We start from the raw sequence: 12,849 nt of genomic DNA on the forward strand, positions 1-12,849 counted from the left end.
CCACACCTGGCAGGGCAGCGAGCTACACTCAGCTCGGTGGTGGCCTCCCCACGGAGCAGCAGAAAACTGTCAGAACCAGCGCACGAGTTCAGGTCTCGCGGCCCGCCGAGCAGATGGCAGGGCTGTTTGGTGCGCACATTCCCTTCTCACAATATTCTCTAAAGCTCCAAGATCTGTTCCTAGGTTTTCCTGGGTTTGGCGATTAGAAGGCATCAGAGCCGTTCAGGAAGCACCAGAACTGCAGGGTCTGAAACTGAGCAGCAGGGGGAAACGGGCCCCTCCATCAGAAACGCTCTTTTCTCTCTCTCTCACAATCTGACATAAATCGTGAAAAGCAAGGGCAGAGTTAAAAGGCAGTAAAATATTTTCCAGTAGTTCACCTTATGTTTGGAAATGAGACTTATTAACTGTTCTCCAGATGCACTCAATGCCGCTTCAAACAAGCGGGTGCTGGTTTTCAAACGTGGGGTTGTAATTTAAGTGTGCTGCTGCCTGACCAAGACCACCCTACTTGAGAAATTTCCATCTTCCTCAAAGTCAGGAAAACACAAAACTTGGCAAGTCAGCAAAGGGCAACGAAGGAGGCCAAAGATGAAGCTCAGAGGATGCAGTTTTCTACGCAGATCTGGACGAACCGCGAGCGGCCGAGAGCACGGAGCGCTGAGCTCTCACACCCACCAGACACGTCGGAGCGGTGCCTCCCGCGGAAGGCGGCACTGCCAGCCCGGATTCCGTCTCTGCCAAACCCAATACCTTCCCCACTTATTTTCATCCAGAGGAATCAGGCCCAACACCCACACACAGGACGGAGGGATCACTTTACAGAAGCAAGCCCAGAAGTTGCCAGCGTGCCTGCAAGGCTTCATCTGTGGAAAATATTAAAGGACCCTTCTGCGCCAACACCAGAAACGGGCTCCAAGGAGTAAAGAAGAAGTGCTGTGTGCACGATACACAGGAGAGTGAGGCCGTCTGTGGGTTCTAACTTGACGACGTTTTTCTTTTCAGAGTTCCTGGAGGAGGAGCTTCTAAAAATACAGTCCCAAACCCTGCATCAGGACCTCGCCTCCTGCGTGCTGCGCGAGGCCATGTTATCAGGACCGGCCTCCCGCGGGCTGCGTGCGAGGCCATGTATCAGGACCTCGCCTCCCGCGGGCTGTGCGCGAGGACAGCATAGGCAGGCCCTGCATCTTCCCAGCAGGTCCACAAGGTCACCAGGTCTGCATGGTCACCACCACGCCTGCCACACAGTCACCAAATGCTTAGAAGGAAGCATTTTCCAAAGTATTTTTGTGAACCTTGATTCTAGCTACTGCTACTGTAAATCTGGAGATATTTCTTTATATCTGAGTATCCCATTTAAAGTATGGGACTAGTAAGACATGTGACGTGGATTGCTTAATATTGAAGAAAAATGCTACAGAAAAGATGGCTCTTTAATTCCAGTCCGCAAGACGTCTGATGGTGCCCATTCACACACAAGTGTTCATCACACTCCTTGAGCCAAGCAGTGCCCTCGGCTCTGGTGTCTGGAGGTGGGGTCAACAGATGATCAGACATTCAAACTGGACTTGCATGAGTCAGACAGCTTGCCCAGGGTCACGTCTCACTAGCCATCTCAAAGGTGCAGCAACCAGGAGGCATGGGGAAGTCCCCCGGTTCCTTGGTCCCTCCCCAGCCTCTGGGCAAGGCACAGGGTCAGTCCACTTAGTGGGGAGCCCTTAGGCTATGAGACATCTCCTTTTGTGCCCAGACAGCTGTATGGCTTGAGGGACATTTTCTAGGGAGCCATGGCTCACAGGCCCATAGAGCGTAGATCCATTGCCCACGTGCTACCCCAACTCAAAGACGTCCTGCTAAGAGCAGCACGCGGACCAGGGCTCGCTCGCCAGCACGAGTCATGGGTCCGTCTACCAGGAGGCGGGCTGCCACCTACTAGCCGAGAGCAGCCCAGACCACCTGCCTCAATCCCTCCCCTGGGATTCCCCCGACAGCCCTGCCACTGAGGGGGAAGCAGTCACGGGCCAGCGGCCTGCACACTCCTCCCGACGTTAAACGAGACAGGCATGGTGCAACCGTCTTCTCGCGGAGCTTGAATTCTGAGCGGAGAGGCGCCAGTAAGGGTGGACACATAAACAGGACACTGAGAGGACGTGCGCTGTGAGCACTGCCATGGGGACATGACAGAGGACAGGCTGAGACTCTGCAGATCAGTGGTCAGAGAAGGTCTCTCTGAAGATGTGGTTAGTGAGCTGAGATCTGAAAATTCATGAGAAAATTTCTGGAAAGTCGCTCCAGTCAGTGCAAGTGCCAACGTGCTAGCATGGACGGGCGTGGTGCGCTGCAGAAACAACCAGGAGACCACCGTACGCCTCGTGGGGGAGCTTCCTGGATGAGGAGGCTGGACGGAGGCCGGGGACGTGGGCAAGACGTGATGGTGCAAGGCCTTCGAGGCCACAGCAAGACGCTGCCGTCTCTTGCAGGTACGAGCGCTTCCATGGGGGTCAGAGAGCCGAGCCGGCATCTGACCTGGGCTCCAGGGGGGCCGTCTGGCTGCCTGCTGGGACAGAGGAGGCAGCAGCGGGAAAGCCGTCCAGGTGCGAGGTAACAGTGGTTCAGACTAAGGCGGTGGGAGGGAAACATGGCAGGAACAGAGGGTCTGACTGACGTATCAAACCCGCGGCCAGGGTGTGTAAACTACGCCTCAGCAAAACACGTCCCAAAACGCGAGGCCAGAGCCTCCTCCCTCGAGGACGCAGCTCGGTCCTGCCACGTTTACGCTGGAGGCGCATCGTGCCGGGGACTTCCTCCAGAATAAACAGGGCGGTGGGGGGTGCTGGAGCAAGACCAGAACTGAGCTGATAGCTATGGAAGGCAGGTGACGGCACACGGAAAGCTGTCACGTACTGAACACATGCTTAAACATCTCCATTATCTGAAATTGCGAACCGCGGTGGTCTGAGGGTCACGGCCTGTGAAGCACTTGCCAGTGACCGGGGGAGCCGCCCGCCCATCCATGGCCGCTGCAGCGTCTCCGAGCGCTGCTTCCTGCCCAGGGCAGGGGACACTTCTTCTGAGCAGAATGTACTCTTTGAGCCACTTTAGTTGGTAGAAATTTTTAATTTCTTTGGTCGTTTGGAAGCTCTGTTACACTGAGCTAAAAATAAGCCTTTCTGAAACTTCCAGCCACAGGACCTAGTTCAGTAACACGGAAGCCACGGACACAGGGGCTCTCCCCACACGAGGGCTCTTTGCACACTGGAGGACGGCAGCCTCGTCTCCCACAGGCTGAGGCCCGATCCTCGTGCCCGCCCCTGAGCCACTCTGAAGGAGACGCTTGCTCACAAGCAGTCCTCCTCCCCTCCCCCCAAGCCCAGCTGACCTGGGCTCCTTCCAGGACTGTAGCCTCAGCTGCGGTCTCTCTTGTCGCTGGTTATTCACCTGTGTTGTGCACACACTGAACACACCCTACGTGGGGTCAGAGGTCTCTGTCTGTTTTGACTTCAACACGCACAGTGAGGGACACAATCCCATCTGCAAGTTAAAAGCACGAAACCGTTGTTTACGCTACATCATTCCTCACGTTCTAGCTGTAACTTAACCCTGGCTTATCTCCCAGGTTCAGCCCCGGTGCCCCGCGGCGGGCAGGCGAGGGGTCAGCGCCTCTGGTCAGCGGTAAAAGGCGTGACCTGATGGGACAGCCACGACCCCAACGGTTTCCAGAGAGCCATGCTGGCGAAGAAGCCAGTCTCGGAGTTCACACGCGGCTGGCTCCCACCCGCACTACATTTTTGAAATGACAAAAGAAACAGAGGGCAAATTAGGGAATTTCGGGTGGTTTTATAGGTACAGTCCATGAAATTAAAGCCGGCCTTCTTTGACGCTATTGCAAGCTTGACGTCAAAAGGCAAATGCAAAAAAAGGGAAAGGGTTAGGTCTCCCTCATTCCAAAATCCTAGGCAGAATATTAGCTGACTGAGCCCGGCGGCGTGTAAAATGGACAGTTTGAGTTTATCTGAGAAGCAACATTAGAAAAATCTACGAAAACTCTTTTCTCATTTATAATTTTTAAAAAAGAAAAGACAACTACATTCTCAATAGCTGTAGGACACATTTGATAACATTCAACACCAAGTCACGCTGAAGCACCAGAGCCTGGTAACGATTACCTACCACAAATCTCCGGGAACCTCGTCCTTAACGGGAAACTCGAAAGCGTTACTTTTCAGTGAGGTCCCTGCCCCGACTTCTCGTCAGGCCCCAGCCTCGAACCTGAAGTAAGAAAGGAAGCTGAAATGTGCACAAATGGTGAAGAAAAGGAACCTGCCACGTCCAGACAATGGAAGGCGCTGCGGCGCTGCAAAGAAACAGGCCGTCAGCTGCCCGAGCCCACGGGCATTTCACATGTACTCATTTTGTACAAAGTTGTTTTAATTTTGTTACTCATTTCTCACGTTTCATTATGTCCTTTTAAATGTGCCTGTTTTAATTTTTGGTTACTTTAGCTCTTGTGGTCACCCACACTTGCAGAGTTCATCAGTGTTCAGCTAAGGCACTAATGAAATCCAATGGAAAACAAAAACATTGGGAAGGTGTGTTGCTAGAGCAAATAAGAAATTCGTACACAAAAAGTGACTCCTGACCACACCTGGCAGCACACCAAGTTTACCTAATACAAGACGGTCCCCTGCCCTGGGCGGCGCCCTCCCCTTGCAGGTGGTGGCTGTGACTCCGCCTGACCTGGGGAAGGCACCCACGGGCGGGCGTGTGTGAGCAGGTGCACTGGCTCCACGCTGGCCTCCCTCCCTTGCCGACTTTGAGGACGCAATTGCCCTTGTCAGGGACCCTCCCAGACAAGGAACTGCGGTGGCGCCCGGAGACTGTAAGAAGTCCTACGACCACAAAGATCTGAAACCTCCCAGCCACCGGGGGGGCCTGGAAGCCTCAGACGAGAACACAGCCCCACCGCCGACGGCGTGGCCCGGACTGAGAGACAGAGCGGAGACCCCGGCTGAGTGGCACCCCGACCGCCGAGCCACAGAAACTGCAAGATGGCCCTGCTGTGCAGCCAGAGACAGCTAAACAGAGACAAAACTGCAAGGCTCCCGGAAGACATCAGCGAGAGTGCCTCCACAGCCGTCAGGCCGGCAAAGGCCACGGGCGCGCTGACCGGGAAGCGGAAGTTGGAAATCATAGAACTTAACACTTACATTCATTAAAGGCTGTTATTATAATATAAGGAGACAAGCAACAGGTTGGGGGAAACATTCAAAATACGTATACCTGACACGTGAGTGTATCCAGAACACATTTTTTTAAAGTTCTACAACTGAATAATAATAATTAAAATAACTAAAATCGGCCTGTGAACGTATGATAAAGTGTTCAGTATCTCTCATTGTTTTTAAAATGCAAATTAAAACCACAGTGAAAATATCACAACAGCTAAAATTAAAAACACTAACAGAGCCAAAAGCAGCTGGAATGCGGGCCTGCCCAGCCCCGCATGCGGTGCTGGCCGGGGTGTAAGTGGCATGACCACGCTGGAAGCTGACGGGCAGAGACCATGAAAGCAAGCCCACCCACCCATAACCCCGCACACACGCGAGGAGAGGCCACACAGACACTTGTCAGCAGGGCTCCCATCGTGGCTCTGTTCATAGTCACTCAACTGGACACATCAGAAGCTCCCCACCTGAGAAGTGGTGAGACCACGCTGCACCCTGACCATCGGGTACCTCTGCATGGTGTAAAGTTAGGGGCCACAAGTACAGCCAACAACACGGACACATTCAAAGTCAGAGCCAGAGACCCCACTGATGCGAAAGAAACAGTCTCAGTGAAGAAAAGTGAGGTTGAGCAGGCTGGTAGGTGGAGACCCTGAGGGGAAGGTGTGCATCTGGGGCAAGTGTCACACAGGTGAGTGTCCTGAGCGCGGCGTGATCTACACCTGCACGGAAGGAGAGGCAGTCGCCCTGCGCGGCTCACGGCTCACAGCTCACGCCTATGTCAATACTCTGGCAGATGAACTGTCCACTCTGACTTCTTTTATCTTCAATCTTTCCTTCTTAATTCTCCTTCTAAAGAATACGTATTAGTAGTAAAAAAAGTCACTGTCTTCATTGTCATTTTCTGCCTTCTACGACATTTTAGACTGATGATAAGGTAAAAATGCCCAGATGTCTTTTCCAGTGTTCACAGAGCCCTAATGTCTGTAACTGTATAAAACTATGAGTACTGAACAAATCCTGTCATCATATTTCCCCATGATTTAGTATTTTCTAGGTTCAAACAAGCAAGTGTGACCTGTGTTTCATTTAAATCCAACATTCCTCTTGACTTTTCCATTTCCTACAAACTATTGATGGCTTCTGGAGATAAAATGTCTTCCTCACTGAAGTATGCTAATTAGTGGCTTCTGAGCACATCTGAACTCAGAATTCTCTCACTGCTGTTGTACCAGTTCAGTCCGACAGGTAACACACCAGCCCCAGCCGCGCTGATGTGACACAGGTAATCACGGTAACCCCAGCGTGTGCTGTCACCGCTGTGGCTGCAGACAGCATCCTGAGGACCCCTGAGCTCAAGACCAGCTCTGGGCACAGACCCAGTGGAGCACTTGCTGGGGGGTGATAGCTGTGTGTCTCCCTAGAAAACTGAGTGGAAGTCAGTGCTGAAAAGCAGAGCACGGACGGCTGAGGGGCAGTCGATCAGGCAGGCAGCACACCTGGCAGATGGGGACGCACCACCAGCTACTAACTCAGGACAGAGCTTCTCTTGGTGCAAGGCGGCCAACACCAGCTGCAAAAAAGGCCCAATGTCCTCGTGGAAAATGCCAACTCTGATGCCCTGGCTGGATCTGTGGAAAGAGAGTGTCTGGCCCAGGGCAGAGATGTCCCTGGTTTTGGAAACTCTGGTTGCATTTCATGCAAGCACACCTTGTATACATGACTTTCCAATCCAAGTATTTGCTGCTCCACTAAAATATACCCAGCCCTTGTCCGGAGCACGTGAGCCGTGAATCTACGACAAAGCAGACTCCACCTGACTACTGCTGGCGAGGGGCAAGCCGTTCACGTCTGAGGCCTGGAATAAATCCTGCTGCTAACAGTTCAAGCTGGAAACCTCCTGCCCCACGCTGAAGAACGTGACGCCCTGTACGCGTGGCCATCGCAGCAGCCTCACCGCCCGGAAACTTCCAGCACAAACAACTGTCCCCTCCACGTCTCAGAGTTTAGTTTCCTTCCCCTCCTGCTAAAGACCGTCTGTCAGCAACCAGAGTTGTGACGCCAGTGCCGTGTTCATTTTATCTTCAGTCATCGTTTGGACAGGTTACGCCTGCGTTGCAGTGCAAGGCCAACTTGCGGTATGTTTCTTTGCCGTTACAGAAAACTGAATATTAAAACAAGCAGCGTGACGGCAGCAGGCCTCCTGCTCCTCGAGTCTGTGCTGCGTTTAAATGTGGTCTGGCCGCTGACCTCGCTGTCATCTGCAGAACACTTTCCGAAAGGAAGGTGCTGTAGGTTTTCTGGAAGTGAAATTAACTTTTATGATGTGGGTGTGAGGAGAAAGTCAGGACGCATCTGGGGATGAAAAACTCTCAGAACCAGAACACCATCCAGGAAAACGTTTGAAAGCACTTGATGGCAAAAGAAAGTATTAACGCCACATTCACAGAATATATGTTGCCTCTCGTAGAACAGACATAAGCACCTTTTTTGAAATCTGGATTTAGAATTCAGCTCTCGTCAGGACATCTAAGATGGAGAACGCACTGCTGGCCCCACGTCTCCGGGGCAGGATGCAGCCTGCACCTCACACCTCCTCACTTCCAGCCGCCTCCTCCCCTAGGGGCCCCCCATCCTCACTGGGGCCCCTGGGGCCTCCCCTTCTGTTCGTACACAGCTCCTGGGGGTGCAGGGCCGGGCACTGCGCTTCACAGTGTGGATCTGAGATCAGCTCAATGGTCTGCAAATCTCAGCATATCCACCGACCAGCCGGGGGGTCGGCTCAGCTGTTTAAGCCTCTTCACACCTCAGTTTCCCTGTCTGTGGGGTGAAGATCGTTAGGACCCACTTCTTCAGGATGTGATGATCAAATAACAAGGCAATCAGGGCAGTGGCATCGCACAGTCCTGGTGTGAAGCGAGCTCGGCCGCAGGCCAGAGATGAGGCTTGGCGGACTCCTCTGCAAAGCAGAAACGACTCACAGACACAGTGCCGTCCATGGCTGCCAGGGGGAAGGTGGGCGGGAGGGGTGAATGGGGAGTGGGAGATTTGCATATTAACTACTACATATAAAAACAGATTTTAATCCCTTCTGTGTGGCACAGGGAACGATACTCAATATCTTGTAGTAAACTTTAGTGAAATAAATATAAAAACGAACACATATATGTATGTGTATTTTGGAATATTATACTTAGAACAAAAATTGACACACTGTAACTGACTATACTTCAGTTAATTAATTAAATGAATAAAATGCCACGTTAAAAAAAAAAGGAAATTAGGCTTGGACATGTGGCCAAGAAAAGCATGTAAATGAGGTCCACCTTGGCCCAGGGCACAGGCGGTTGGCACTCTACTTGACAGGACAACACAAGCGGCCTCAGAAGCAACATCAAAACCAAGAGGCAATGCCTCACGTGTGTGAACCCAGACAAGGAGGGGCTTAGCGCCGGCCCTGTCCTCCCAGGCCCCAGCCGTGGGCCAGCTCGCACTGTGCTTCTGTTAGCCACATGGCACGTGGAACAGTCACTAAGACGGTGCATAATTACACATGCACGTGTAACGCATATGAGGTAAAGAGCAATGCACAAAACAACCACACACACGTGCCCCTGTGCACAATTCAACGCTTTAACCACCCTCTTAGTGGAGACGAAAGCTGTTCTAGAATCGCACAGATCATATCGTTCAACAACCCAACTGCAGAGATAAGAAAATCAAGCCTCAATAGGTTTGGTGAGGAACGACATGCCAAATGTACAAGATCTTATCATTACAGTTTAAATCTTTTTAAAAGAATGTTCGAACAAAATTAATAATAACATAATGTGAATTTATAACATACAGAAAAGCAAAACGCACCATAATCACAGCATAAAGGACTGGACAGGAGAAACGAAGGTGCACTTACACTTACCAGTCAGGTGTCTACACTGTAGACAAAGTGGGGTAATAGCACTTGCTGGTGGACTGTCATAAACTGAAGACACACACTGCAAACCTTAAAGAAACCTCAGATTCATAAAACAAGGTGTTACACCTAGAACCCAGAAAGAGCGATAAAGTAGAAGTACAAAAAAATCCAACTGAGCCAAAAGAAGGCAGGAGAAAATAAAACAAATAACAAACAGACAGAACATAAATAAGCAAAATGAGAGTCCTAAACATAATCATACCAATAATCACATTAAATGTAAATGGTTTAAACACATCAATTAAAAGGCAGAGGTCAACAGACTGGCTAAAAGAGCAAGACAAAGCTGAATACCACCTGTAAGAAATGCTCTTCCAATATAAAGACCTTTAGAAGGCTGAAGAAAAAAACACTTTTTTAAGATACTATCTTAACATTAATCAAAAGAAAGCCTAGTGGCTATATTAATACCAAGTATATTTCAAAGGAAAGAAAGAAAGAACACCATTTCATAATAGTGAAGGGTCTAATCATCAAGATGATGTAACAATCCTAAACCTGAGGCGGGAAGCCCCATAAAAAGATCAGCAGGACCCCAGGCAGGGCCACTACTCTCCTGCCAGCACCATCTGGTTCCCTGGCCCAGAGGCTTTATCTCACTTTTCGCCTCTGAAACGGCTTACTTACCCCTAAAATTCTGTTGGTTCCCTGAGCTCACTTCTGATTGGTTATTTCCTTCACTCCTGATTGGTTATTTCTCTCCCTCCTGATTGGTCCATTTCTACAAAGCTTGTTTCTAGTCAACTTTTGTTACACCTTATTTGCATATGATGTTGCAAAGTGTAAACTGGCACCTATAAAAGCCTGTGTAAAGCTACAAATGGGGTCCAGAGCTTGGAGTGTTAGCTCCTCTGGGCCTGCTGGCATAATAAACCTGAGTTCTCCAACTCTCCGAGTGCTGCTTGATCTCTCACCTGGATCCAGGTTGCTGTAACACTGAGCTGTAACACATTTTTTCTGCAACAAACCTAACACAGGAGCTTCAAAATACATGAAGCAAAAACTAACAGAATCACAAGGAACAGCTCCTCTCAGTGGAGGGGCCTTAGAGCAGGGTCTCTAACTCACAGTTACAGTCAGAGTTTTCAATACCTCTCTTGGTGATTGATAACACAGAGACAATCACTAAGGACACAGCAGATCTGAAGAACACTGTTAGCCCACTTGTCTTAACTGATTCATGTGGAAGACACCACCACCAACAGCAGAATATACACAGAACATGAAACCAAGTTCAATAAATTCAAATCATGCAAAAAGTGCTTTCTGACCACATGGAGTTAAATCAGAAATCAATAAAAGACCGATCTTGGGAAAGTCCCCAAATATTTGGGAACAGAAAATGCACACTTTTAGATAACCCACGAACAATTGATGAAACCAAAAGGGGAATTAGAAGGTCTTCTGAGCTAAACAAACACGAAAAGACAACATATCAAAGTTGAGGGGATGCTGCTAAAAAGTAGTTCAGGGAGGGGAACTTCCAGGGCCACCAGAAGCCAGGACCCCAGCACCCCTGCACCCCAGAACCCCAGCACCCACACGACATGACCAAGACTTGGACTTAGCCTTGGAATTAATCCTCTTGGTAGAGCTGAGGGCACCGGTGTTTCCTAAGGACCTCCTGCAGTTCTAAGAGTGCCCAGTGGAAAATTACCGACTCAAAGACAGAGGAAAAGGAGTCAATTTTAAAGGAAGAAAAAAAGTCAAAAAGGGACAGCTAAACTTCACATGACCAGCTGCGGAGGGTCACGGGTCTGCCCGGAGCAAGTTCTTCTGTGAAAAGTGGTCCCACCCCCTCAAGTGTTCAACTTCACCAAATCAGACTAAACTGGCTTCAGTTCCAAAACCACACCTCTGCTGACATCAGCACATCTCTAACCAAAGGGCACTTCCTACTGAAAATGTCAAGCACAAGTTTTTAAAGTGTTGCAATCGAGAGCAAAACGAGTCCGTAGGTTCCATTTCTTCACAAGAGCTAAAGAGACGGGAGAAAAGGTTCAAACAGTAAGACACGGTGGAAAGATCTTTCCACCATCCACATAGTTTCTAAGGACAAATTTAATCAAAATAAATTCTGTTCCCTCATTTTAAAATTTAAAATCCAAAGCATGAGGATAAGGAAATCTATTTCCAAGTTCACCGGGTGGCTTAACTTTGTGGTCCTGGATTCCACATTTGAGGGAACTTAACGGCATTATCCACGTCGTGGGGCAGAGAGGGTTGGAGGAAAGTTGAAAGGGATGATCAGCATTCCTGGTGCATTCCAGAGGACCAGGCCTGGCACCAAACCCACGCCAAACGACACAATCTCACCTCCACTTCCTGGTAAAGACTGTCTCCTCCCGGTGCCTCGCACCGGGAGGTACCACCCTCCTCCCCGCACCTGGCACTTGGAGCTGGCTCGCACGTCCTTATCCTGGGACATCTGTGGGCTACATGAGCAGGCGCTGCATGGCCCCAGCACAGATGGGAATCCCTAGTCCAGGGTGTGGCCCTGGCCAGCCTCTCCCAGCTTCTGGAATGTTCCTCTGCCCCCGCCTCTCGGCCCGAGAACCACTCTGCCTCCTCTGCCTGGTTCTCTGGCGCTGCCACAACTCCATGAGCTCCTGATGTGAGTCCGGCCTCACTGGAGGCAGCTGGAGCCGAGGCCACGGCGCACATGCAGGATGCAGAGGCCGTGGCTGGGAGGAGAGGACAGGCTGAAGCACACGCCTGAGGACTCAGAGCAGCAGCGACACAGCAGAGTCCTCGCGCGCACGCCCTCCTCCTGAGCCTGCAGGCTTTTCAGACTGTTCCTTCCTTCCTGACAAAGTCAGACGTCCAAGTGAGCAGCAACCGGGGAAGCCCATGCTCAGAAGACGAGGAGGAGAGCCCTCTTCCGAGACGCCCCGTCCCCGGGCAGACGGGCCAGGGGAGCTGCCCCCTTAGGGGAGCCGAAGCCAGCGTTCCTCCACGGCTCTAGAGGGCTGTCCATCCGGGAGCTGGGGCCTGTGTTGCCTGAACAGCCGATATCCGTCTGGTCACATGTCACCAGTCAGCAGCTAAGAACTGGCAGAGGAATGCGGGGTTCCCTTCCCGGAGAGCAAAATGCTAAGTGTTCCTGCCTCGACTTTAAGGCCAATTCTGAAAGGCAAAGCCTAAGGGTTTTTGGTAAAGTTGTATACCAAGATGGACCTTTATCCTGAATCAATCATTGGAAGGCTGCATTTTAACATTGGTCCCACACAATGTTCCAAATTAGAAACACCGAGGTGAGCTGACACGCTGTTCCAGTGAGGCCTGGCTAAAATGGGGGGTTTCGATCTCATCCTTGGACGCTTCAGCACATAAACGTTTTGAAAGAGAAAACAAGACGCTAAAAAGCAAAACCAAATCTAGAAAAAGCATCGACTGTGGACAGAAAGGATGAAATGACAATTTACAGCACGAGCAAGAGCAGTCGGCAAGCACGACACTGGGGCCAAAAGACGAAGACGTGGAGTCAGAGACAAGCCGCCGGGAGCGAGGAGGGAGACGCAGACCTCCAGCCGCACGTGAGCACGCGTCTCCCCTGCGGTCCACGAGGGGCGGTCAGAGCTGCGGGGCCCTGCTTCCTGACAACGGCCTCAGCGAGACAGTGACCGTGTCAGCGGTCGGAGCAGAGAT

The 12,849-nt window shown here is 50.9% G+C and overlaps 1 protein-coding gene across 1 annotated transcript in view; it reads right to left on the bottom strand.

The window, feature by feature from the left end:
• Positions 1-12,849, bottom strand: part of WDR27 (WD repeat domain 27) — a gene marked incomplete at its 5' end in the record, with an annotated part of 181,339 nt that overhangs the window by 115,317 nt on the left and 53,173 nt on the right. The window contains 2 exon segments of the mRNA XM_072965942.1: positions 3,380-3,531; positions 4,171-4,269. Of these exon segments, the coding sequence (XP_072822043.1) occupies positions 4,216-4,269 (54 nt within the window).

This window comes from Vicugna pacos, chromosome 8 (assembly GCF_048564905.1).
Source record: "Vicugna pacos chromosome 8, VicPac4, whole genome shotgun sequence".
NCBI lineage: Eukaryota > Metazoa > Chordata > Mammalia > Artiodactyla > Camelidae > Vicugna > Vicugna pacos.